This window comes from Neovison vison, chromosome 1 (assembly GCF_020171115.1).
Source record: "Neovison vison isolate M4711 chromosome 1, ASM_NN_V1, whole genome shotgun sequence".
NCBI lineage: Eukaryota > Metazoa > Chordata > Mammalia > Carnivora > Mustelidae > Neogale > Neogale vison.
The window spans coordinates 65,102,436-65,129,011 of record NC_058091.1 but is presented as its reverse complement, the minus strand read 5'-3'; the positions used below and the strand labels follow the sequence as shown (position 1 = coordinate 65,129,011).

The following is a 26,576-nucleotide window of genomic DNA, read 5'->3' as shown; positions in this document are numbered from 1 at the left end:
CATTTAAGACATATGAAATGTGACCTTGAACATAGCTGCTTGTGGTTCTCCCAGCTCATAAAAAGGTGGTTTCCCTGTGGCCATTTCGATGATGGTGCAGCCCAAAGACCAGATGTCTGCTGCTTTCCCATAGCCTCGTGGTCCTTTGTCTATGATTTCCGGTGCCATATACTGAAGGGTACCTGGGGATAATTCAAACACACTTCTACTTTAAAGGAGAGAAAACAGATGAATATCTACCAACAGCTTTAATTGTTCACATAAATAAGACAATTTTAGAAGTATGATTCAGGTCTTAATATCTTATCTTTCTTGAGTTCCAGTTTTCTGTCGTTAAGAAAAGTAGAAATAGCAGTTGTTACAGTGGATTTTATCAGGGATATAAGAATAGCTCACCAACATGATCTGGTCATGAAGAGATACTTTCTCATCTCCTAGATGGTAGAGTATAAGTGAGGTATCATTTTATTGGGACCGCTTAGAAACTTCAAAGAATGAGTCATTTGAGAACAACAGAGAATATATCAACACACATATTTTGCAATTAGTTTTTCAAATACATGAAGATTCCTATTATGTATATGTCTAATCTTTCCAAGAAAAGCCTAGGTCAATCATCCATTTTTCCTAGATCTCTATTTCTCAATTTCTAAATTGAATGCTTAATTCTTCGTTTTGATTCTTATTTCTAAACCACAAAAGCACGAAGTTCCTGAAAGCTATTGTTAAAAGTAATGTAAATCATTTTTGGTGTATTTCATTCTGTAAGTCAAATATATAGTCAAATATATATGGCTTCTGCTGTGCTGTGGTCCATGGCATAACAGGTTTAACAGATCAAAGACGGGTCAGGAGCCATCAGTACAGACAAATCACGAGACACAGAGTGCAGAAGAATACAATGAAACATAGGAGATTTACAAGGCCACGTGGAATCAGACAGTGGAAGAGTTTGCTATGATAGAACACTAAATGGAGAGCCAAGTGTGCTTGGTTCTGGCTCTGGTCTGGTATATCAGATAAACACTCAACTGCAATTGTCTCAGTGGATGGAACAAGAGGGCTGAATTGGCTTCTACTACCCCCTAGAGTGATTCCTCCAAATCCAACAATGAGTCAGAAGTGTGAACAGGAACAGATTATTGCCATATCCCCTGCTACTGATAGACTCATACAAATGATATAATCAGCAAACAGGAACTCATCCAGGATGCCATATTCAATTATTTCAAATACTGAGGCATTTTATAAAAGAGCTACTTCAGTATTTTCTGATTCATAATCAAACTGACAGACATTTTGATAAATACAGACACCTTTTATGAACGCCTCATGCATGATTTATAGGTGAAACTGCTATGCACCATTCCTCTAAATTGTTCCTAGGAAACCCAGCAACATATGCTAGAAACTGGCTGTTTGTTGTTCATAAAACCAAATAAAAGTATATTATTTTTGTCAACTATTGTCATTTTGCCAGGTTATCTTCCAGCTCTCATTATTATGTGGCAATAGCTCATGTTCAAGTTCACATATGACTATACATGTCTGCTGTCTGCTTAAATTAGCAACATTATTGGAGGGAAGCGTTTCATCTGGCCAAGGGTAAGGTAACTACATTCTTCAAATCACCTACCCTTAGGAGAAAACTGCTATGATTTCTCTATTTATAGATGATGAACAAGGGTAATTGTTTTTTTTTTTAATGATGTAAATAAAATCAAATGGTCTTTTAGAAAAAGTTTATGTGTTTAAGTCTACCAGTTGGTTTTTCCTGTATCTGAGTCTAAAATAGAAGTGATGAGAGAATTTAAGTTGTACTAATATCTTGAGTAGAAATCACAACTGATTAAAATACAGTGGACTTTAAAAATTGGACAATTCAAGTAATATCTTAACACAGTATGCAATGTTTTTATTCATCAGATATTTCGAGAAGCTCTATCTGCTAGTCATGCTTAATTATCCCCCATAGAACAAGTGCCAAAAAAACCAGGTTTAGTTATGTATTCATATCGGCTCTCTTTATTCCATAATCATATGACACATAATATTTTATATAAGGAGATTTACAGAGCAGGATAATGAAGACACAAGCCAATCTGTACATTAGCCTAAGGAAAGTATTGACTCTAGTTAAGAGTACTGACTCTAAAATCCATACCTTATATAGCTTCATTCCAGAGATTTAAAAAATTACTTTAAAATAATCTCTTTTAGTATTTCTTTGCCATTGCAATCACTCATGAAACTACTACAACTTTGTGGCTCAAAGTGTGAACTTTGACATCCCACTTAATCCACTCATTCCTTCAGCAGATTTAGATCAAGGGCCTAAAGTGTAGGCCAGGCACTTAGAATATAGCAGTGGAGTTAGCAGAAATCCTTGGCTCATGGAGCTTGTATTTTTTGCAGTGGGAGACAGACATTAAAGTATAGCATAATAAATCAGCAAATTACATAGTATGTTAGCAAGTGATATGTCAATGACCAAAAAAAAGTAGGGAAGGGGGATCAAGAGTGCACAGGGAGGGCTGCCACATCAATAGGGTAATCATGGTAGGTCGCTGAGATGATATCTGGGATAAAACTTGAAGGAAAGGGACTTAGCCATACATAGCTGGGAGAAAAGTGTTACTAGCAGAAACAAAGAGCAGGAGCAAAGGCCTTGCCACACGGTATATGAAGGAAATGCAGGAAGGCCAGGGTTTCTGGCACAGAGGGAACAAGGGGAAGAGTAGAAAATGAAGTCTAAAAGGTAATGGACTCCGAATCAGGTCAGAGCCTTGTCCACCGTATTAGGACTTCGGCATTTGTTTGCTCTGAAAGAAACAGAAAGCAACCGAAGTCTCTGAGCAACAGGGCTTGATTTATGTTTCAAAGGATCACTCTGGCTGCAGTGTTAAGAGCAGACAGTAGGAGGCAAAAGCCAAAGAAGGGAGAACAGGCTTTGGAGGTAATGCGGTTGAGAGCTGAGGGTGGCAACAGTGGAGGCAGAGAGGAGTGGTCCAATTTTGGACACCTTCTGGAAGGTAGAGCCTGTAGGCTTCCTTGTGGATTGGGCTGGGGTGTGAGAAAAGAGAGGCACCATGGATCCCTCTAAGTTTTGGGTGGCCATCAACTGAGATGGAGAAGTGTGTGGGTGGAATGGGTTTGGGGAGAAGATAATTAATTCCACTTGGCATGTTAAGTCTAGTTTGAATCATAGCTCTATTACTATGTGGCCTCAGGCAAGTTATTCAACCTCTTTGAACCTTAATTTTGCATCATAAATTGGGATACTGATTCCAAATAATTAGAGCTGATGTATGAATTTCAGTGAAATACGTAAAGCACTTAACACAGTCAGATAGATAGTAAGCACTCTATAAATGGCGGTTGATGCTGCCTTCCCTCTCACCAAATCACCAAATAGGTCAATGTCTTTGCAGTCAGTTCATCAGAAATTGACTGAGCACTTGTGAGGGCTATGGCCGTGAGCAGATCAAGGTATGCCTCTCCAAGTCCTCTCGATCAGCCCTGGAGACAGACCAGGCACGTTAGTGACCTGTATCACTCATGTGAGGCCAGTGTGAGAAGTGCAAAGGATTCTGGAAGGACTGCTTTACTACAACTCCTTTGGGGATTAAAAAACATGTCTTCAAGATTAGCAGAAGACATTACATTAACATCTTACTCAAATAAAAAGTCTGAAAGTAGGGATTCTCCCATCAGAAGTTACTGAGTCTTGGTGGCATCTAAAATGTCTCTTGCCAAGTTGAGAGGGTATGAGAAAGAAATGGAAAGACATCTCAAGTTACTAGTAGGCTGGAATTAATTTTGTTAAAAAAAATACATTTTAAATATGCTTAATGCTGTGCCCTAAATATCCATTGCTGTGAGGGTAGGAACTGGGTCAAAGGTGCTATTGACGGAATGTTCTGAGGAGAAAATATACAGAAATTCTCTCTCTCCTTTTCCCTTCCCAGGCTACCAGAACAGATACATCAGCACAGTGCAGAGGAAGATGGACTAGAGCCAGAAAGTCAAAGGAAAGAGCAAAGGGTAGATTAAAAACCCAAGTTCTACCATTTACAAGCTGTTGCGTCCTCTATCTGTGATCTCTCTTTGCTCCCTCAGTCTCCTCACCTGCAAAATTGAGGTACCATCACCTACCACACAGAATTCAGAAATGGGGGGACCTGGCCATTTTGCTTTATCTTAGATCACAGATTATTCATTACAGTTTTTGGTTAAATTAGTCTTTCTCTGATGATTATAACAAGGACTTAGCGCTTCATGAGACTCAGCAGAGTGGGGCAGTAAGAACTTCAAGTGGAGACCAGAGTCTGAGTTCCAGATGGCCTCCTGTACCTGGTGTGGGGGGGTGGCTGGCATTCATCTCTCCGAGCCTTGGTTTCCTCTTGGTACCTTTTTGGCAATCACTCTTCTCCACTCCCCCAGGACTTTGTTCAGAGGTAGCTTAGTGGCTGGATTGCCTAATTTCTCAGGCAAGCTCTCTCCCCACCCCAATTCTGAGTTGGTGAGTCATTTCCTCTTTCTGAATTGAAATGCTAAGGGTTATTTATATTGTGAGTAGGAAATAGGCCACAGGGAGTAAACAGATTAGGAACTTATAGTTCAAATAGGAAGTGATTAAGATATGAGTAAGAATCACAGAGAGGTTGGGCTAAAAAAAAGTTAAAAAAAAAATCTTGTTAGGGTTATAGTGGCTTTAGCCAATCAGGAGAGAAGTAATGACATAAAGGGGAAAACAAATAACAAATGGACTTAAAAACAAAAAACAAAAAACCAAACAAACATTTCCGTGGCATTAAACAGGAGACTGAGCAAATCCTAGAAATACAAGATGAGAAAAGAGCCGGATCAAATTCTGCGTAACATTTTTCAGTGAGCACCAAAATATATACACGGGAATGTCTGTGAGAACCCAGACTGACTTTATCTCTCACATTAGGCTCTAATGCAGCAATTATTTCTTTAATTACATAAGATCTGTATCATCACTGCAAAAACATACCAGTAAAAGTTTCGGTACATGGATTTATGCCAGCTAGCCTCTTTGATGTCCCGAAGTCCGAGATCTTGAGAACACCACTATAAGTATTAATCAACACATTGTCGCCCTGGAGAACAAAAGACTTGAGTCAAAAATGTTCTTTCTTCCATTACTGTTTGTTGTTGGCTTGTAAGTCCAACAAGAAAAGGTGTCCTCAGAGCAAATAAGGATTCAGTCTGTGCTCTTCATTAATAGTTAACCTTCAGAGTGAATTCCTGACACCATTTTTATTTACATATTATCAATTCACAACCTGCTACTCAGGCCACAGGGTCAAACAGGTGCCTCGTTTGGGCCCGCTGTAGTTTGCAAACTGTCGGGGCTATCTGTGGTCAGCCAAGATATTCAGGATTCCCTAGTCATTTTACTTTTTCTGTTGTTTTGCTTCTTTTCCTGGAATATTTAGGGATATGGCAAAGAAATGAGATCTGGGTTGATTCTGGGGATAGTAATAGTAACTTCCCTTCCACAGTCCCCCTATGTTGAAATTTATTAGCTCTGAATTTTCTCTTTTAAAAGAGAAGTAAATAATTACTTAATTTTAGTTCTAACAACTATATCATACTTGTGAGAAGAGGGAATCTTTTTTTTTCCTTTCCCCTCCTAATCATTCATCCATTGATGTAGTAAATATCTACTGAGTAGCCAGTCCGGGCAAGGATACAAAGACTAAGCAGCTTGTAAGCGCCTCAGGCACCGGGACCCTAAGCTGCCCAGTTTTGTCCTGCTGTGTTACTCCCTCCCCAGAGCACCTGAAACAGTGTCAGGCACGCAGTGGAAGGTCAATCTTTTCTGGCTGAACATGGCTGAGAGATTTATTCCTTGAGTCAGTTATTTATTTATCAATAACTGACTTGGAGCAGAGGAGGTAGTGCCTTACATTTCTGCTCTTTCTAAGGTTGATTTATTCACGATTCTCAATTAATACTCGTAACACGCTATGACTTTTGCAAAGCAAACAGTGACCTACCAAGGAGCTTGTAAGCGTGAATCCTAGTGCATCCTACCTTTATATCCCGGTGGACTATCTGATTGTCATGGAGGTATTTTAATCCTTCAAGTATCTGCTTTGTATAAAAGCCGATTGTTTGCTCATTGTCCTTCAATGGGCCCCATTTGGAACGAAGGAGAGCAGACAGACTTCCTGTAAAGTAGGGAGAAACAGTGGATAGAATGTTATCAAATCAGTTCTTCAAAGCATGTTAATAGGGGAACAGTAACTTAAACTAACATTGATTGGTTATTCCTGGGAGCCCAGGAAGTAGAGTGAGTATTAGAAGCTTGGGCTCTCATATGCTCTGAAGATGCTCATTATTACAGTCAAAATAAAAGGCCACTCCGTCCCTAACTTTAATCCAAGTCACGATGATTGGTACTAAAATGGTTCAGCATACTTTTATTGTCTCCTAATAAACAGCAAGCTGATGTCACAGGTCTAATTTAAAAAAAAATTATTGAGGTATAATTGACAAACATTATGTAGTTTCAGGTGTACTACACAATGATGGGATATTTACATACACCGGGTTGTGATCACCACAATAAGTCTAGTTAACACCTGTCACCACGCACAGTTACAAAAACATTCTTTTCTTGTGATGAGAAAGTTTAAGTTCTACACTCTTTAGCAACTTTCAAATACACAATACAGTAGTGGTAAACTCTAGTCACAAGGCTAAACATCACATCCCTGGGACTTATTTTATAACTGGAAGTTTGTACCTTTTGACTCTTTTCCCCCATTTTGCCCACCCCTACCCTCCACCCCCCTGCTCTGGCAACCACCTATTTGTTTCTCTGTTATTTAGGAGCTTGGTTTTTTTGGTTTGTTTGCTTGGTATTTTTTTTTTTTTAATATTCTATGTGTAAGTGAGATCACAGAGTATTTGTCTTTCCCTGTAAAACTTATTTCACTTAGCATAATGCCCTCATAGTTATCTGTGTTGTCGAAACGGCAAGATGTCACTCTTTTATATGGATGAATAATATTTCACTGTGTATATGAAACACATCATCTTTATCCATTCATCCAATGATGGACACTTAGCTTGTTTCCATATCTTGGCTATTGTAAATAATGCTGCAATGAACATAATCTGATTTATCTTTTAACTTAGACAAATTAAGACCTGTAAATGGGTAAATCCCATTCAATCGTGCTCCTCTTTAAGCCCATAAAAATTTATACTTTTTAAAGAAAGAAAAACCTCTCTTACCTCCTGGGACCTGCTCCATGAAGATTTTGATAAAGCCATTCTCACTGAAAGAGCCCAGATACTGGACAATATTTTTGTGCTTCAGATGCTTATGCAATGCTATTTCTTCATGCAGGGGCTGGGAGTATCTAAAAGACATGCCAGTGTTGATGAGCTAATCATGTAGCCAGATTTTAGTGTATAGATGCAAGCAATACTGTAAGGACCTATTTTATTTTTTTATTTTAGTCAGAGGCTTCCATTGAGGTTAAGCATAAGTTTGTTGTTTAACCCTTAAATTGTCCCTGCTCCCCTTCCCCCAGGGGACTTAAAAACAAGTCCCAGAAACCAGCTCCAGGTGTGGAGGCCAAGAAAAACAAGGCTGTACCCACCTCGAGTCTAGCCCTGACATAAGCACAGCCATCTTGGCAAAGCAAAAGCCGGCACCTTGCACTGTCAGAGTGGGTTAGCATAAGAATGGCCATCCTGAAGGGCCAGAATCCATTTTACTGAGCGTCCCTAACCAGCCAACAAGCGCACGTAACTTGAGATAAGAGAAAGTAGCTAAAACATAAGAAACAACTTAATCACATACCACCAGGGCGGTTAGGCGATGGCACCACAGGGACCACATGTTAAAAAAAACAAATAGTTAACTTGCGGAGATCACAATCCTGCAAGACAGGAGTCTCCCTTGGTTTGCAAATGTCCTGGTGATTTACAACAAAAAGGCTATCTCTTCCACGGCCCAATTTCCAGAGACAAAGGCTCAGTTCCTCAAGGCCTAAGGTCGCCCTCCCCACCATAAAACTGAGGGAGGCTGAGGCAGAAGGAAATGTAAATAAAGTTAAATTTCTTCTAAACCTAAATCTCGCTTAACCACCAAGATGGCGCCAGGGTGATGCCGGGGTGGCAAAAGGTTAAACAAAGTTAAACTGTCAAAGTGGGGTGCAAGATATGTATGTAGCCATGAAAAAGTGCCTTGAAAATGCTAATATAAACCCTTGGCTTTGAGTGCTCAGGGTCCTTGTTGAAACCCGCTGTGCCGGGCAGATACTTGGACCCCAGCTAGCTGGAAATAAACCTCGCTGTGTGACTTGCACTATCGAGAGTGTTCTCTAATTGAGGGGTGGTCGACTCCATACCCTAACAATACAAATTGAAAACGTCAGCTATATGTCCATGCATAAAATAAAATATGGCTATCTAAAGTATTTATTTCTCTAATGTAAATTCTGTGAAGTTAAGCAGTGGTAGGTAGGGCCTGAAGAGAAATGTGTCAGGCATTGATCTGAGCCTCTTGTATACACTAACTCATTTCTCATGACAACCCCAGGAGCAGGTACTTTTAAGGTGCCCATTTTATAGATGAGGAATTGATTGTCCAGGATGATAACTAACCTGTCCAAGATCTTAAAGCTAGTAAGTGACAGAGCTAAGATATTAGTCCAGGAAAACTGAATGCACCCACATAGCTCACTGTATACATTAACACGACTTTTTATTTCACTGGCCTCATAACATAACTCTACTACTCCAGGACACGCTTGCCCTGGGAGATAAAAATTATAAATCACTTTCATTTTCATTCCAGAACTTACCGAAAGGCCCAGCAACTCTTCTGTAGGAAACATAAAACCATTTATATCCCAAGCCTCTTTGAGCTCCTGGCAAATCCTCATCTTACTACTACTACTACATCTTACTACTAGTTCTAATATATCATGATTTTCTTTTTACCCCATCCTATCCAGGCCTCCACACTGAAAGACCAGCATTAAACCATCTGGTTTTTTTAAAAATCACTTACTTAATGTACGTTGCTTTATCAGATTATACAGTGAAAGTGTTTTATATTTCTGGAACAGACAGAACAACCCTTTTGATGATTATCTGAAGTACTCTAAAGCTTCTAGACTCTTATCAATCTTGAAGATTAATATTATATACTTATACTAACATGATTATTATATGGTAGCGTGTTAGAGACCCAAAGCTATTCTCTAATTTTTTTTCTGTTGTACAATGAAGGTTACAGGTGTGAAAGGCACTAACCACCAGCCCCTAAACTACAAACCTGATGCCTCATTATTTCCTTTGCTGCTACATACAAGAAATGCTTAGATCTTATGATGGTAAATCCATATAAACAGAATGGCTTATTTTTTTAATAACAAATACTAGAATTAGCTAGTATGAAAAAATTCTATTGTCATGAAGTTTTTCAGGATAAGCTATAAAGCTAAAGCAATTAGGAAGTTATAAAAACCCAAATTCCTTTAAGCAAACTTTTATAATCTGTAAAATATTACTCAGAATGCTTCCAACAACCACAAAAAAATTAACTTGTATTTTAAATCTTTCGCTCATTTTATTTTTCTGTAGAACTGCTCTAGGAACTATAAAGTAGGTATTAACCTGAACCCCTCAACAGGATATCAGTTAGAGACAACTCCATTCGGTAACTGAGACAACTTGAGAAACACAGATATGTAGTGTTACCAATAAGATACTTAGATTGTGATTCTCAGGACATTTGCAAGTTCCTTCTTCCATGGTGTTTAAAACAGTTTAAAACACTAGTTAATAAGAAAACACTCAGCAGAAGATTGCTCTTGATATGCATGAGATAAATTAGTAGCAATACTGGGTCTGTTCTATAGATTTAGGGCATTAAAAATGACTAAAAATCCAAAGCAAGTGATTAATTCAGTTTATGATAAGCCAAAGCATTGTCACCTCCTGAGCCTCTACTGAAAATCAATTATGAATGTTTAAATATAAGATCCTGGAAAAGGAAATATGTCACTCTCCTGCCCTCCTCCCCCATTATGTAACCAAAGGATAGCTTAAAAGTTACAATAATAGTCTGGATTCAACCTAGCTAAGAATAAGAACTCTTCTCCAATATGAAATTGATTAGTAACACTCAGAAAGTCTCACTAAGTGAAAGGGTAAGTGTCAAGCACCGAATAAGCATGAAATGCTAATTTGTTCATGTCAATCAGCAATGTGTATCTATGGGAGTTACAAGAAATCTTATTTCTTCTCTACTAGCCGTGACAGTGGAAAGAAGAAATGGTACAGATAATCAGAGTTACTTATATATATTTAGCTTTGAAAAACTATTAACCCATATGTATTTCCAGAGCACGTTCTGAGTCAAATCCCCACTACGTCGATCCACACCAGTGGTTCCCAGCCTTGGCTGGACATCTCACCTCCAGAAAGGGTTTTGTAAAAATAACCAATGCCTACAACTCACTCCAGAATTTCGGGGGATAAGGCCTTAGCATCAGTAATTCTTTTTTTTTTTTAATTTAATTTATTTATTTGACAGACAGAGACTACAAGTAGGCAGAAAGGCAGACAGAGAGAGAGAGAGAGGAGGAAGCAGGCTCTCCGCAGAGCAGACAGCCCAATGTGGGGCTCGATCCCAGGACCCTGGGATCATGACCTGAGCCGAAGGCAGAGGCTTTAACCCACTGAGCCATCCAGGCGCCCCCTAGCATCAGTAATTCTTTTTTTTTTTTTTTTACAAACTGTTTATTTTCCGTCAACCTTATTTCCACTTTGTTTGCCTTTGTGGAAGAGCAGCTTAAGACCACTCAGTGGGTTGTTCCTACCCATTCAGTGGCCTGAGCAGTGGGAGCTGCAGACCAGTCTTCGGTGGCCGGCTGGGCGCTCCAGTCTTCAGTAGTGAACTGCTGAATAGGCACAGAGGGCACCTGCACGCCTTCAGACCAGTCTGCAACTTCAGGCTGAGTAGCCGTGAACTCAGGATCTGAGCCGTCCATTCACCCTGGAATTCTTCCTTGGTCACAGCCTTTTCAGCAGCAGCCTGCTCCTCCTTTTCAATCTCTTCAGGATCTCTGTAGAAGTAGAGATCAGGCATGACCTCCCACGGGTGTTCACGAGAAATGGTGCCACGCATGCGCAGAACTTCCCTGGCCAGCATCCACCACATCAGACCCACTGAGTGAGCTCCCTTGTTGTTGCAAGGGATGGCAATGTCCACATAGCGCAGAGGAGAGTCTGTGTTACACAGAGCAATGGTAGGCAGGTTAATATAAGATGCCTCTGTAAGAGGCTGGTGGTCAGCCCTGGGATCAGTAGCCACCAGAAGTCTTGGCTCTCGGAAGGCTGCCTTGATCTGGTTAGTGAATGTTCCAGGAGTGAAGCGGCCAGCAATGGGAGTGGCTCCAGTTGCAGCAGCAAATTTCAGCACAGCTCGCTGGCCAGTATTCCTGGACGATATGACACTAACATCAGCTGGGTTTTCAATGGCAACAATGGCACGAGCTGCCAGCAGAAGCTTCTCCCAGGTCCTCTTCAGATTTATGATGTAGATACCATCACTTTTCCTTTTGTAGATGTACTGTTCCATCTGGAAGTCAAGGTTGGTGCCACCTAAATGGGTTCCCGCTGCAAGGAATTTGAGGACATCCTCCTCCTTCATTTGCAGGACATCAAGGGCTCCGGACATTGTGAAAGTTTCCCGTTAAGTTACGATGGGAACGCGAAACAACGCCGTATGGACCCTTCCCTGGGTAGCACGGAAAGAGCATCAGTAATTCTTAATGTGCCCCAGTTGGCTCTAACATGCAGCAGGGTAGAGAATAACTGATCTAAGTAAAATAGTTCAGTTGTGTGTAGAGTGTTGGAAGAGGAAGCCAACCTGAGCTTAACCACTAGTTGGGACAGATTAGGAACCCACCACCCCTTCTCTCCTACAACTCCTCCGATTCTCTAACAAAGTGCTTTTAAAGTGTGAAGGAAACAAAGAAGCAACTGTCTTTGTTGCTATGATTGTTCATTCCAGATGGCCACACGTGGTAGATGCTGGATCATGCATTATTCACATGCATCCTATTACCTTAGCAATTGTCCTTTCTAACTGCTATTTTTTTGCATGCAACATGAAAACCTCTCCAGGGCATATAGATGGAAACAGCTTTGTGTGTTGTCTCTCATGATAACACGAGAGAAGTCACTTTTGCTTCTACAGGTAATAAGGAGATGCCGGGCTCCAGCTGTTCAAGAGAAGCACTCGTCATTCGGGGGTTTTCAAACAACCAATGTTCTGCCAAATGCATCGCTACCAAACAGGACCTTTGTTGGTGTCGGTGTGCTTTGTGAATGCTCAATGGCAGCTGAATAAACAAGTTACAAAGGGGATTCTAAAAGTGGTTTGCTTCCAACTACCTACTTAAATTCATTTGCTGGTGGGAGGGGAAGGGCTGTTGCTAAAGGTTGGTCGGTTTGCTGCAGTCATTGGATAGTGATAAGCCTGTTAAATTTTATATTGTTTCAAAATCTGTATATATGTTACTGAAAGATGTGGATGGAACTAGAGGGTATTATGCTGAGTGAAGTAAGTCAATCAGAGAAAGACAATTATCATATGATCTCTCTGATATGAGGAATTTGAGAGGCAGGGCAGAGGGGTCGTGGTGGGTAGGAAGGGAAAAATGAAACAAGATGGGATCGGGAGGAGGACAAATCATAAGAGACTCTTAATCTCAGGAAACAAACTCAGCGTTGCTGGGGGGTGAGAGGGGTTAGGGATAGGGTGGCTGAGTTAATGACACTGGGGAGAGTGTGTGCTATGGTGAGTGCTGTGAATTGTGTAAGACTGATGATTCACAGACCTGTACCTCTAGGGCAAATAATACATTATATATTAATAATAATAATAAAAGAACCTATAGGAATATTTAACATTTTTAAGATGACAAATTTGTATATATTACCCTAGGTATTTCATTAACAATTTCAATCATCATCTCATAAGAGGGAATTCATAAATATGTCTCATGGATTAACCAAGAGGAAACTCTGCAACAGTATCACAGAAAATAAAATGAAAACCATACGTGGGGCACACAGCAACAGCTGTTTGCCTACCTCACATCTGTCCTTCCATTTGTAGGATTTTTTTTGTAGGGTCAGCTAAAAATGCTATTGGGGGTCAGGGTGATCACTTTCAGTGAATGGAACAGAGGTGAAAGTATGCTGGACATTTCTGGGAAAGTTGTCTTTTTTCTTCTTCCTACCTCGAATGCTAATATAGAGGCTGGAGGCAAAGCAGCCATGGAGGAAAGTCACGCACTAAGGATGGAAAGGCAAAAAGAGCTGGGACCTGGGGCACCGGCCGCTTTGGGAGGATGTGTTTTTCAGCTTGGGGGAGGTAAGGAAGGCCTGTCAGCTGGTTTAAAGTTTGAATTGAGAACTGAAGGAAATGAGGCATTACTGCTGAGTCCTTTGGAATGAACCCCTGTGTACTTGGGGTCGGCGTGGCTGCCAGGGAGGAAGTGGGGGCCACCAAGGGAAGCCAAGGTCTATGCTAAGGGTTGGGGGTTTCATGCTGGTTACAATAAAGATCCACTGAAGGGTTTCAAGCAGCAGTCAGCAGTGACATGATGTGATTTTCACTTCAGAGAGATGTCTGTGGCTTCTCCAAGAAAGGCCTGCGTAGGGGGAAAGGAAGAGTGAAGGCAGAGACTCCTTACAAGAAGGCTGCCATAAGGATCCCGTGTGAGAGACCTGAAGACTGGACTTATAGCTATAGCGGCGGGTAGGAGTGGGGAGACCGAGGATGTTACAAAAGCCGAGACTTCAGTACGACTTACTGACGGAGGAGACATCGAGAGAAGGAGAGGGATCTAAAGGAATCCTAGGTTTTGGCCTGAGCAGCTGATGGACAGGATAACCTTCACTGAGGCAGGGAATACATCAGGTGAGTTACATCTGGGGGTAAAAATGTACAGTTCTATTTTGGCCACGTTACCCTGGAAACTTACAAGTGGTGAGGCTGGGTAGACAGATGACCCAGAGAGCTTCTGAAGAAAGTTGGTCATGTAACCCAGTCACCACGGCCAGAGACAAGTGGACTTGAGTGGACTTGATCTTATGACCCTGAGATCATGACCTGGGCTGAAATTGAGAACCAGATGCTTAACCAACTGAGTCACCCAGATGCCCCAGTTCTGGAAGATCCTTTGGCTATATCCTCAAAGCCATGATGTAGCCCAGCATTAAAGTCTGGCCCAAAGAGGCCGATAGTAACAATGGACTAATCCAGTCCTCTCTCTTTCAGAGTTTGAATACACAACCCATAAAGAATGCATGTAGTTGATTGGAGGAGCTCTATCTTATGGAGAGAAGATGTAAGGGAAGCCACGGGCAGCAGGAATCATGAGACTGAGACAACAGAGAATTACTGGTTAGAGAAACAAACCACAGAACAGAGGACCAGAGCAGGGAGCAACAGAAAATTCTGTGAGCAGAGCTGTTCCATGCCCTCAACAACCTTCTTGTTCCTAAAAACCCTGCCATTTTCTACATAGCCAAACTGTGTGGTTCACACCATTTCTTTAAATAGTTCTGTTCTTTTCTCTTTCTTTTCCTTCTGCTATTGCCCTAGGCATTGGATATACTGTTTTGTTCTTTCCAGTCTTCTTATTTTTCAGTTTTGGAAGTTCTTTTTCCTTTCTTTCTTTCTCTTTCTCTCTCTCTTTCTTTCCCTCCCTTCTTCCTTTCTTCCCTCCTTCCTTCCTTTCTTCTCTCCCTTCCTTTTTAAAAGATTTATTTATTTGACAGAGAGTGGGGGAGGAGCAGATGGAGAGGAAGAGGGAGAGAATCTTAAGCTGAGCGTGAAGCCTGACATGGGACTCTATCTCACAACCCTGAGATCATGACCTGAGCCGAAATTGAGATGCTTAACCAACTGAGTTACTGAGGCACCCCAGTTGTGGAACTTCCTGAGGACATATCCTTGAGCTCAGAAAGCGAACCGTGTCCAGCCCAGCAAAGGCCTTCATTTGTTAGTGATTTCGATCTCTAGCACTTCTTTGATCCTTACTTAGGATTTCCATCTCAGCTTACACTCCCTCTGTTTCTGTATACCGTCTACTTGATGCATTAGAGCCTGCAGCATATTAAAGTTGTTTTTAAATTCCTGGTCTGATTGTTCCAGCATCCCTGCCATATCTGAGTCTGGTTCTGATGCTTGCTTTGTCTCTTCAAACTGTGGGGGCACCTGGGTTGCTCAGTGGGTTAAGCCTCTGCCTTTGGCTCAGGTCATGATCTCAGGGTCCTGGGATTGAGCCCTGCATTGGGCTCCCTGCTCTGCAGGGAGCCTGCTTCCCCACCTCTCTTTGCCTTTCTGCCTGCTTGTGATCTTCTACCTCTCTGTCACATTTAAAAAAATAAATAAATAAATAAACAAACTGTGTTTTTTGTCTTTTGGTATGCTCTGTAATTTTTGTTGAAACTCAAGCATGATGTATTAGGCAAAAGGAACCATTCTATAGTCTTATGGGGAAACATTCTATAGTCTTATGCTTAGGTCTCAGCCTCTTCAGGAGCCTGTGCCACTGGGCTGGGAGCCTCACAAATGCTTTGCAGTCTCTCTTCTCCCCTCTCCCCTGCTGCCCTCAGCGAGGACAGGATGGCTACAGTGGGCAAGAGTTGGGTATTTCCTTTTCCCAAGCTGGTTAGGCTCTGATAACACTCTCATAGGTTAGGGCCTGGTAAAAATAGCCTCTTTGAGGTCAGACCTTGTTAGGAAGAACAGAGCTGTGGCCTATTTCAAAATGGTTCCTCTCCCCCTTCTCCCCTGCTGGAAGCATAAGGGAATTTTTCTCCAATATCACTGTGAGGGTCTGGTAGGGCTTCGGGAGGCAAAACTCACAAAAGTGTCCCCCACCTCCCATGACTGTTTCTCCAAGCTTGGGGTCCTGTGACCTCCCTTCTCCAGTGGATTCCAAAATTTTTAGTTTGGTCTTAGTTTGGTCAGTTTTCCACTTGTTAAGATGGAGGGATGACTTCCAAGCTCCTTAGGTGCAAAATTGGACACTGGAACCTGTGGTTCAAACCATTTCTGATCCTGCTCACTCCCCATCTATCCATCTAATACATCAACCATTCTTTGACACATCTGAGCCCAACACGCCCAGGCCATTGTCTTTTCTACTCTTTAGAAGTCCTGTCCTTGTCACCTCTGAGAGGTGATACTAGAGGGCTGTGCTTAAGTCACTGACTGATGCAGCAGCTAACCCTCAGAGGGGGCTGATTATGACACTGGAGTTTTCAGACAGAGTTTCATTAATTAAAATATCACCAAAACATTGTCTAAAATTCTATAAACAATCCAAAGTACTTTGAAAACTGCATTTATTAGCCACAGTTACTGTACCTGCTGTCTCTCTCTGGAATTTCCTTTATAGCGATTCTGACTTGGTTGCTCAGGTCTCGGCCTGCGTAGACGATCCCGTAAGTGCCTTTCCCTAAAACAACTCTGTCACCATTCTCGTCATATTCGTAGTCATACTTCAAAAAAAAAGAAAAAAAAATGGGGGGAACAGAAGTTAAAACATGAGCTGCATTCCCCATTTTCAACATCAACCTTTTCCAAGAGCATTTTCCCTTATTTTATCAAATGGCTTTAGCAAGCAAAACATGATGAAGCTCTGAGCTGCAGCTCCAAGAGCCAAACACTGGACCGTCTCAACACAGAGCAGAGCGTGTGTTCACGTTCTCACAGTCGCTACGAACACAGTAGGGACTACGTATTCAAATCCAGAAAAGTGCTTCCTCCAAAGCCCACTTGTATTCTTTTATCCACGAACTCCTGTTTTTCATAGATCCAGGTGATGAGTATGATTAGCAATAATGTCTATCAAGATCTATAACAGCTAATTGGTCTTTCTTTTATTTCTCAGCTTTTGATACTGTCCAAGTATTTCATACTCTGCCAAAAGAATAAAGCCACTGAAAAAAAAAAGGCTTTGGGTAAGAAGAAAATTTTTGAGGTCTTCTGCTTTGACAATGATAAAATAAGGATTATTTTCCCTTCACCCTCAATTCCCAAGACCAAAATACATTTTGAAAATGATATCATTAATCCACTCATGTGTTTTTTGTTTCTATATTATTATTTCTTCTCTAATCTTTATTGTTTTCCTTTTCTGGTGGCTTTAGGCTTTATTTGCTATGCCTTTCCTTTTCTTTCTTTCTTTTTTTTTAAAGATTTTATTTATTTATTTGACAGACAGAGATCACAAGTAGTCAGAGAGGTAGGCAGAGAGAGAGGAGGAAGCAGGCTCCCTGCTGAGCAGAGAACCCGATGTGGGGCTTGATCCCAGGACCCTGGGATCATGACCTGAGCCGAAGGCAGAGGCTTTAATCCACTGAGCCACCCCGTTGCCCCTGTTGTGCCTTTTCAAGCTCCTTTCAGTATAAGGTTAGGTTATATATTTGAGATTTTCTTGCTTCTTGAGGTAGGCCTGTATTGCAACACACTTCTCTCTTAGAACAATACCAGAGGCATTACAATTCCAGGTTTTAAGCTATATAAGAAAACTGTAGTCATGAAGACAGTATGGTACTGGCACAAAAACAGACACATAGGTCAGTGGAACAGAATAGAGAACCCAATAATGGACCCACAACTATATGGTCAATTGATCTGCAACAGAGCAGGAAAGAATGTCCAGTGGGAAAAAGTCTCTTCAACAAATGGTGATAAGAAAAATGGACAGCCACATGCAGAAGAATGAAACTGGACCACTTTCTAACACCAAACACAAAAATAAATTCAAAATAAATGAAAGACCTAAACGTGAAACAGGAAACCATTAAAATTGTAGAGAAGAACAAGAGAAACCTCTTTGACAGGCCAGAGTAACTTCTTTCTAGACACATTGCTAGGAGGCAAGGGAAACAAAAGCAAAAATGAACTACTGGGACTTCCTCATGATAAAAAGCTTCTGTGGGTGCCTGGGTGGCTCAGTGGGTTAAGCCTCTGCCTACCCATGATCTCAGGGTCCTGGGATTGAGCCCCACATTGGGCTCTCTGCTTAGCAGGGAGTCTGCTTCCCCCTCTCTCTCTGCCTGTCTCTCTGCCTACTTGTGATCTCTCTCTCTCCCTCTCTCTCTCTGTCAAATAATAATGATAAAAAAGAGAAAAACCTTCTGTACAGTGAAGGAAACAATCAACAAAACCAAATGGCAGTCTGCAGAATAAGAGAAGATATTTGCAAATGACATATCTGATAAAGGATTAGTATCTAAAATATATAAAGAACTTACACAATTCAACCCCCCAAAACAAATAATTCAGTTAAAAAATGGGCAGAAGACATGAATAGACACTTTTCCAAAAAAGACATCCAGATGGCTAACAGAGACGTAAAAAGATGCTCAACATCACTCATCATCAGGGAAATGCAAATCAAAACCACAATGAGACACCACTTCACACTTCTTAGAACAGCTAAAATTAACAACGTAAGAAACAACAGGTGGCAAGGGAGCAAAGAAAGGGGAATACTCTTGCACTATTGGTGGGAATGTAAACTCATGTAGCCATTCCGGAGAACAGTATGGAGGGTCCTCAGAAGTCAAAAACAGAACTACCCTATGATCCAGCAATTGCACTACAGGTATTTACCCAAAGGATACACAAAAAAAGATTCAAAGGGGTACATGCACCCTGATGTTTACAGCAGCATTATCAATAATAGCCAAACTATGGAGAGAGCCCAAATGTCCATCAACTATTTAATGGGTAAAGAAGATGTGGTATGTGTTTGTGTGAATGGAATATTATTCAGCCATCATAAATGAAATCTTGCCATTTTCAATGATGCGGATGAAGCTAGAGTATACTATGCTAAGTAAAATAAGCCAGTCAGTGAAAGACAAATACATATGATCTCACTCAGATGTGTAATTTAAGAAAGAAAACATATGAACATATGGGAAAGGGGGGGGGAAGAGAGGGAAACAAACCATAAGAGACTCTTAACGATGGAGAACAAATGGAGGGTTGATGGAAGGAGATGAGTGGGGGATGGACTATATGGGTGATAGGTATTAAAGAGGGTACTTGTGATGGACACTGGGGGTTGTATTTAAATGATGAACCACTAAATTCTACTCCTGAAACCAATATTGCTCTGTATGTTAACTAAAATGTAATTTTAAAAAAATGAAAATAGGAGGAAAATTTTAATCTTTGATAAAAGGAAATATCTACAGACCTAAACCCCAAGCTGTCAAGTGTCTCAGTTGAATATGGAAAACTGATAAAATAAAAGGGGTTTAGAGAGTATTTGGCAGAGAACTCCTGGGATGTGCAGCAGTAATCCAAAAAGACCGATTTTTGGTGTCAGACTGGAACTACCAGGTCAAGCCCATGTCTCTGCAGAAACCCAGTGTAAAACTACACACAACAGGAGATGAGCTCTTTCTACTGCCTACATTTTTCTGTAGTGCAAAGCAGGCAGTCCATTGCTGGATTTAACTCACAGGAGGGTTTGAGTTGCATTAAAAATTAAAAAAAATTTTTTTAAAGATTTTATTTATTTATTTGACAGAAAGAGACAGCGAGAGTGGGAGACAGAGGGAGTGGGAGAGAGAGCAGCAGGCTTCCAACTGAGCAGGAAGCCTGATGCATGGCTCTATCCCAGGAACCTGGGATCATGACCTGAGCCGAAGGCAGCTGCTTAACCAACTGAGCCACCCAGGTGCTCCTTGCTAATGTTTTATTGAGGATTGTTGCATCTATGTTCATCAGATATTTGCCTTAAGTTCCGTTCCCTCCCTCCCTTCCTTCGTTCCTTCCCTCTCCACCTCTCCTCTCCCCTTCCTTCTTTCCTTCCTTTCTTCCCTCTTTCTTTCAAGTGTCTTTATCTGGTTTTGGTATCAGGGTAATGCTTACCTCATAAAACGAATTGGAAACTTTCCTTCCCCTCCCCAACCCCTCCTTTTTTGGACAATAATTTGAGAAGAATAGGTAATACCCTCTCTTTAATGCTTGGCAGAATTCACCTGTGAAATGGTTTGGTGGTGGGCTTTTTAAATTTTTTTGAGACTTTTTGATTACTGACTCAATTTCATTGCTAGTAATTGGTCTGTTTAAATTTCCTACTTCTTCCTGATTCAGTTTTGAAAGGTTTTCTGTTTCTAGGAACTTACTCTTTTTTCCGAGGTTGTCCAATTTGTTGGCATATAGTTGTTCATAATATTCTTTTATAATCTTTCGTAGTTCTGTGGTATCAGTTATTTCTCCTTCATTTCTGATTTATTCTATTCCTTTTTATTTGTTCTTTTTTCCCCCTTTTCTTTTCTCTTTCTTCCTTTAATGAGTCTTGCTAAAAATTTATCGATTTTGTTGATCTTTTCAAAGAATCAGCTCCTGGTTTCACTGATTTTTCCTATCTTTTTTTTTTTAGTCTCCATTTAAATTCTTTCCTGTTCTAATCTTTATTATTTCCTCTTTCTACTGGTATTGGGCTTTATTTCTTTTTTCTAGTTCTTTTAAGTATAAGGGTAGGTTGTTTATTTGAGGTATTCTTGCTTCTTGAGGTAGGCCTGGATTGCTACAATCCCCCTCCCAGAACAGCTTTTGCTGCATCCCAAAGATTTTGGACTGTTGTATTTTCATTTTCATTTGTCTCCATGCATTTTTAAATTATCTCTCCGATTTTTTTAAAAAAATTTTTATTAACATGTCATGTATTATTAACCCTAGAGGTACAGGTCTGTGAATCGCTAGGTTTACATACTTCACAGCACTCACCATAGCACACACCCTCCCCAATGTCCATAACCCAGCCACCCTCTCCTTCCCCTACCACTCCCCAGCAGTCTCTTCAATTTCTTGATTGAGCCCTTATTGTTCAGTGGCATGTTATTTAACTTCCATGTACTTGTGTTCTTTCCAGAATTTTTCATGTGATTGATTTCTAGCTTCAAAATATTGTGGTCAGAAAAGATGCATGATATGATTTCAATCTTTTTGAATTCATTGAGACTTGTTTTGTGGCTTAATGTGATCTATTCTGGAGAATGTTCTATACGCACTTCAAAAAATAAGAATTCCACGTTTTTGCGATGGGATGTTCTAAATATATGTTAGGTCCATTTGGTCCGATGTCTCATGCAAAGCCACTGTGTCCTTGTTGATTTTCTGTCTTGATGATCTATCCACTGAAGTAAGTGGGGGATTAAAGTTCCCTACTATTATTCTATCAATTTCTTCCTTTATGTCTGTTATTAGCTGCTTTATGTATTTAGGTGCTCCAGTATTGGGTTCATAAATATAAGCAATTTTACAACCTCTTGTTGGATTGCTGCCTTTATCATTATGTAGTATCCTTTTTTTTTGTCTCCTTAGTCTTTATTTTAGTCTCTTTTGTTCAATATAAATATTGCTATCCCAGGTTTCTCTTTGGTTCAATTTGCATAGTAAATGTGTTTTTCTATCCCCTCATTTTCAATCTGCAGGTGTCTTTAGGTCTGAAGCAAATCTCTGGTAAGCAGCATGTAGATGGGTCTTGCTTTTTTATACAGTCACCCTATGTCTTTTGCTTGGAGCATTTAGTCCATTTATATTCAAAGTAATTTTTGATCTATGTAATTACTGCCATTCTGTTACTTGTTTTATGGTTGTTTTTGTAGTTCTCTGTCCCTTTCTTCTTTTGTACTCTTCCCCTGTGGTTTGATAGCCTCCTTTAGCGATATGCTTGGGTTTCTTTCTCTATATTGTTTGTGTATTTACAGCAGGTTTTTGATTTGTGGTTGCCATTAAGTTTATACATACCATCTTATGCACATAGCAATCTATATTATCCACGAAAACAGAATGTGGGTTCTGGTACTGGCAATATGGCAGACTTGGTATTTAGAAGACTTCCTGCTAAAAACCCCTCTGTAAAATAAAACAGACACACTTTTTCTTTCTTTCTTTTTTTTTAAGAGGGATTGAGAGATACAGCAAGCACTCAAGTGGCAAGGGAATGGCACGGGGAGTGGGAGAGAGAGAATCTTAAGCAGGCTCCATGCTTAGTGTGAAGCCTGACTCAGGGCTTGATCCCAGGAGCCTGAGATTATGACCTGAGCTAAAATCAAGAGTTGGACACTTGACCAACTGAGGCACACAGACACCCCCAAATAGACACACTTTTAAATGCCCAGCAGGGCTTACAAAAAAGTAAAGGCTTCCAGGATCTAGAAATAAAGAGAAAGTGGACCACTTGAGAGTAATCATAACTGATGTTCCTGCAGGCCAAGGTGTGGGGATGAAGGCTGGGCTTTCAGTCTCATTAATCTTGGGCAGGGGTTGGCAAATGCTGTCTCCAAAGAGTCAGATATTGAATACTTTAAGATTTGTGAGCCATATGATCTCTGTGGCAACTTCCCAACTCTGCCATGTAGCACGAGCTCAGTCAATATATAAACAGACGGGCATGTTTATATATGTTTATGTTTATATCCAGTATGTTTTTATGTTTATATGTTTACTGGATATGTTTATATCCAGTAAAACTTCATTTACTAAAGGTAGTGGCAGGCTGGATTTGACCTTTGGGCTATAGTCTGTCAACCCCTTTTCTAGTACTTTTGTCTTAATGCCCATGAAGGGATATGAAACAGGGCCTTGTGCCTCTACCAGGTGAAGAGCTGGACCCTTGAATTCAAGGGTTCTTGAAGGACTGTAACTTGATGAAAGGGTAGATTAGAATAAAGTCAGCCCACTTGCCCACTTGCCCACTGCAGTGGGAAACAAAAATACAGCTCATCTGTCTTAAACTAAGCTCTAGGTGGACAAAAACAATACTTTATGAATACTTTCAACCACAGGCTGATCCTCATGCTGGTTTAGTTAAAATTTACACTTATTAGGATACCATAATTGGTCTTGAGCCTGGGACATCCCTGGAGTGCTAGCAAAAATAAAGCAAAAACATTTTAAAGGGAGACTCCCTTAAGATGGACTATGAAGGATTTGCACTCATAATACATCATTGAAATTGAGCTCACAACCCCAAATTTTAAAACATATAAGGAAATAATTCACTGTCCGTGAGTTAGCAGATTTGACAAATATCAGTCTTCCTAAACTTCATAAAGTAAATGACACAAAAACTTCAAATAAGTACACTTAACATAAAGATACAAAACAAAAAATCAAAAAGCAGGAAAAAAGGATAAGACATTCTAAAAAAGGCCAGGCAGATCTGAGACAGAACCAAAGTTAACTTCCAGAAAGTGAGCCCTAAGTAGGAAAAATAAAAAATATATTCACAAGCAGACATAGTACAGGGAAATTACAAAACGAAAAGAAAACAGAAGATCAAAAAGGAAGCAGACATTAAAAAGGACAAATTACCTACAAAGGTAGTAATCAGATCACTCTGCAAACTCTCCAGGGTACACACACTTGACTTGAGGGACCATAGCCAAGGAAGATGAGGAAAATGTGGTTTTGTCATTACCAGCTTCAGTTTATTTGTTTCCAACAGGTTTCTAAGCACTGACAGAAGACAATTAGTTGTATTCCCCTGGGGAAAACTATGCCCAATAGCCAACCAGGACTGGGTGAGCAATGGCCTCCTTATCATGGACCCTTCTCTGGCTAAGGACAGACACCATGCTCTGGAAGGGACACATCTTACCTTTCCACTGGCAACACCGTACCCAATGTACATAAAAGAATACTCCTGTTCTGGATGTCTCACGTAAGGCTGAACACTGTCCTAGTCCAGAGCAGAACATCAGGCATGTTTTCAGGGTGAGGGAATAGGGAGCAGGAATCATTTAGCCATTTCCTCAGACTAGAAGATAACATGGGGCTCCAGCAAAGAGGCAGCAAAAATTGTCAAAAAATTCCACCAGAAAGAGCCTAAGACTCCACACCCAATTCCTGTGGCCCAGACTTCCACCGTGCTGTGCCACACATGCTGGAAATCTACCGGACAGGACCCAGGTCAGTAGAAGGCAGGGCAGGGACCATCACCAAAGGTGCTTATCTTTGCTAGTGTGCCCTACCAAGGGTAGAGAAACCTGCACACTGAAACCTAGTATGCCTTACATTATTATAATGCTTTATAATTTAAAAGAAAAAAAAACTGTCCATAACCTATCTCATTTGATGGTCACAATAAACCTGTGTCATAGTAGGGAAGGTCTATGATTAGCTTCAATTTACAAATGATCAGAAATATCTTTTCCAGTGAATCAATCAGAGCTGTCGTTTATACCCAGCTCATGATTCCTGATTCAGTGTTCTTATCACTACCATTGTTGTAGGGATATTCTTACTTCGTTTCCAAACACCATTACGATAAAGGCATTCTAGTGTGTCATGAATATTCATGGGAACATTCATTCTCTTATTTAAACAGATATCTGGGAGACAGCTGGTGCCCGTCTCAGACTCCATTCTTGCCTTTCCCTTACTCCCCATATCCAACTGATGGCCAAATGCTATCAGGTGTCATCGCATTTGCCTTCAGTCAGGCCTTCCATGCTTTTCTGCTATACTAATTCTACAGACTCTTAACTGGCTTTCCCTTTTCCCCTCCTCTCCTGTTGGCTGTTCCCCGATCTTTAAGATGGCAGTGAATTTTCCAAAGTCCAAACTTCCAAAGTGAGCTGTCCATGTCTGTACCACTGCCTCTGCTTTACTAAAAGGTTTCTCATTACTTTCAGAATCAAAGCCAAACTCCTCAGCACGGGATAAATGCCCTTTGGCTTCTTTGTGCTGCCTCTGTGCCCAACCTTCTCTCTCAACAACCTCCTTCAAAATCTCTCAGTGACGTTCCTGAGATCTTTGTACCTTTCCACAGGCTGTGTTTTCTACCTAGGTAATTCTGCCTCGTCTTTCAAAACCAAGCTGGAAGAGGCTTTCCCCTGCCCCCCTGACCCTCAAGAGCTGGGTTACTTTCTGGTCTGATGTGCTTCCAAGGCTTTCTGTTCTTACTCATGCTTTGGTAGCCCTTCCTTCTCTTGCTTAGTCTGCATCCCTGTCTGGACTCTGAGCTTTGTGAGAGCTACGATTTATCTTTAATTGCTCTACCTCTAGTCTTGGCAGTATCTGGTTTGCAGATGCTCAGTAATTATTTACTTAAATGATTAATCAGGATATAGAAAACTTGAACAGAACCACTTTTTTTTTTTTAAATAAACTGGGTGCCAAAACAAAACATTGAAAATCAGCATCAGTTTATTCTTAGTTGAAAGGAGTTTTGCCACACAGATATTTATATAGTGTGGTGAAGAATATATAAACCTCCATGAGGCTGCCCCAGTTTTAGCTCCCCTCTGGAATCCAAAGCATCAAAAGACTTTTCTCCTTTTAAAAGATTATTTGTTAGGTATGGCAGATGATTCCTGTTGAACAAAGTAGTCACAGTAAAAATTGAAAGGGCTTTCATAAAACCAAAGTGACTGACAACCATTCCAGGGAGTAATTGCTACTTCATTTTAAAAATTTCTTCTTTCTATTCTGACCATATAGACATATAAATTGGAAAGGCAGGTTTGAGGAGACCAGCCTGGTCTATAAGTCAAAAAAAGTAGAACAGAGCTGGCCCTGGAAAGAAAAGGTGTGTTAAATTGGAAACATGGAAAACATTAGGGGTGGAGGAAAGAGTGTTTAAAAAAAATAAAAGGTAAGAATACACTGCTTATATACTCTGCATTCTATTTCTATTGCCATAGAAATAAGTTAGTGAATTAGATTGTTGCTAAGGGAAACAACTGCATTTTGAAGCAATGATGGGAATACTTCTAGAATCATCCCTCTATTGTTGCCTGCCCAGAACAATCTAAGTCTGGTACTGGAAAGGGAATCAGCGTAGGAAGACAATATTGACAAGGCCAAACAACAAAGTGGTGATTCACTTAGTTCCCGCGCTGTCGAGGGACCTACAGTAACACAGCCAACTTCCAAAGGCCATGCACTTCCCTCTGGGGCTTAATTACATTAGGTGAGTGGTCACCTCAAAGACCCAAAGGATAACTTCGTCAATTTTCAGTCTGTATTGCCTTCTTAATATGTAAATGTCAAAAACATTAATAATGATTAATAACATTAATAAAATGCTAAAAATGCTTAGGTTCAAATAGCCAGTTTGATAGATCTCTTCTTCCAGACTTTACTCAAATATCACCTTCTCAATGAGCCGTCCCCTGCTTATTGGTCCAAACTTGCATGCTCTGTTACACTGTAACTTTCTGATCCCTTTCCTACTAAATTTTTCTCCTTAACACTGATCATTATCAAACATGTTATGCATTTTACTTATTTATGTTGTTTATTGCTGGTCTTTCACTAGGATGTAAGCTCAGTGAAGGCAGGGATTTTTCTCAAACTTTTCTCTGTTGTATCCCCAGCAGCTAGGATAATGATTACCACATAATAGGTGTGAATAAATATTCATTGAGTGAAGTGAATTTATAACTATCAATGTGGTATAAAGATGAGTTCAAGCTGAAAACATGTGAATCAATAGCGGCTGCATTAAAAA

General features: G+C 40.5%; 1 protein-coding gene and 1 pseudogene across 4 annotated transcripts in view; both read right to left on the bottom strand.

Moving 5' to 3' along the window:
- MAP3K5 (mitogen-activated protein kinase kinase kinase 5) overlaps nucleotides 1-26,576 on the bottom strand; it is a 236,180-nt gene that overhangs the window by 37,022 nt on the left and 172,582 nt on the right. For all 4 annotated transcript variants that reach the window (XM_044248045.1, XM_044248019.1, XM_044248027.1 and 1 more), the window contains 5 exons: nucleotides 16,454-16,587; nucleotides 7,276-7,403; nucleotides 6,067-6,203; nucleotides 5,021-5,126; nucleotides 25-182 (listed from right to left, as the gene is read on the bottom strand). In XM_044248045.1, the coding sequence (XP_044103980.1) occupies nucleotides 25-182; nucleotides 5,021-5,126; nucleotides 6,067-6,203; nucleotides 7,276-7,403; nucleotides 16,454-16,587 (663 nt within the window). The remainder of the gene's footprint in view (nucleotides 1-24; nucleotides 183-5,020; nucleotides 5,127-6,066; nucleotides 6,204-7,275; nucleotides 7,404-16,453; nucleotides 16,588-26,576) is intronic.
- LOC122906344 lies at nucleotides 10,776-11,803 on the bottom strand (annotated as a pseudogene).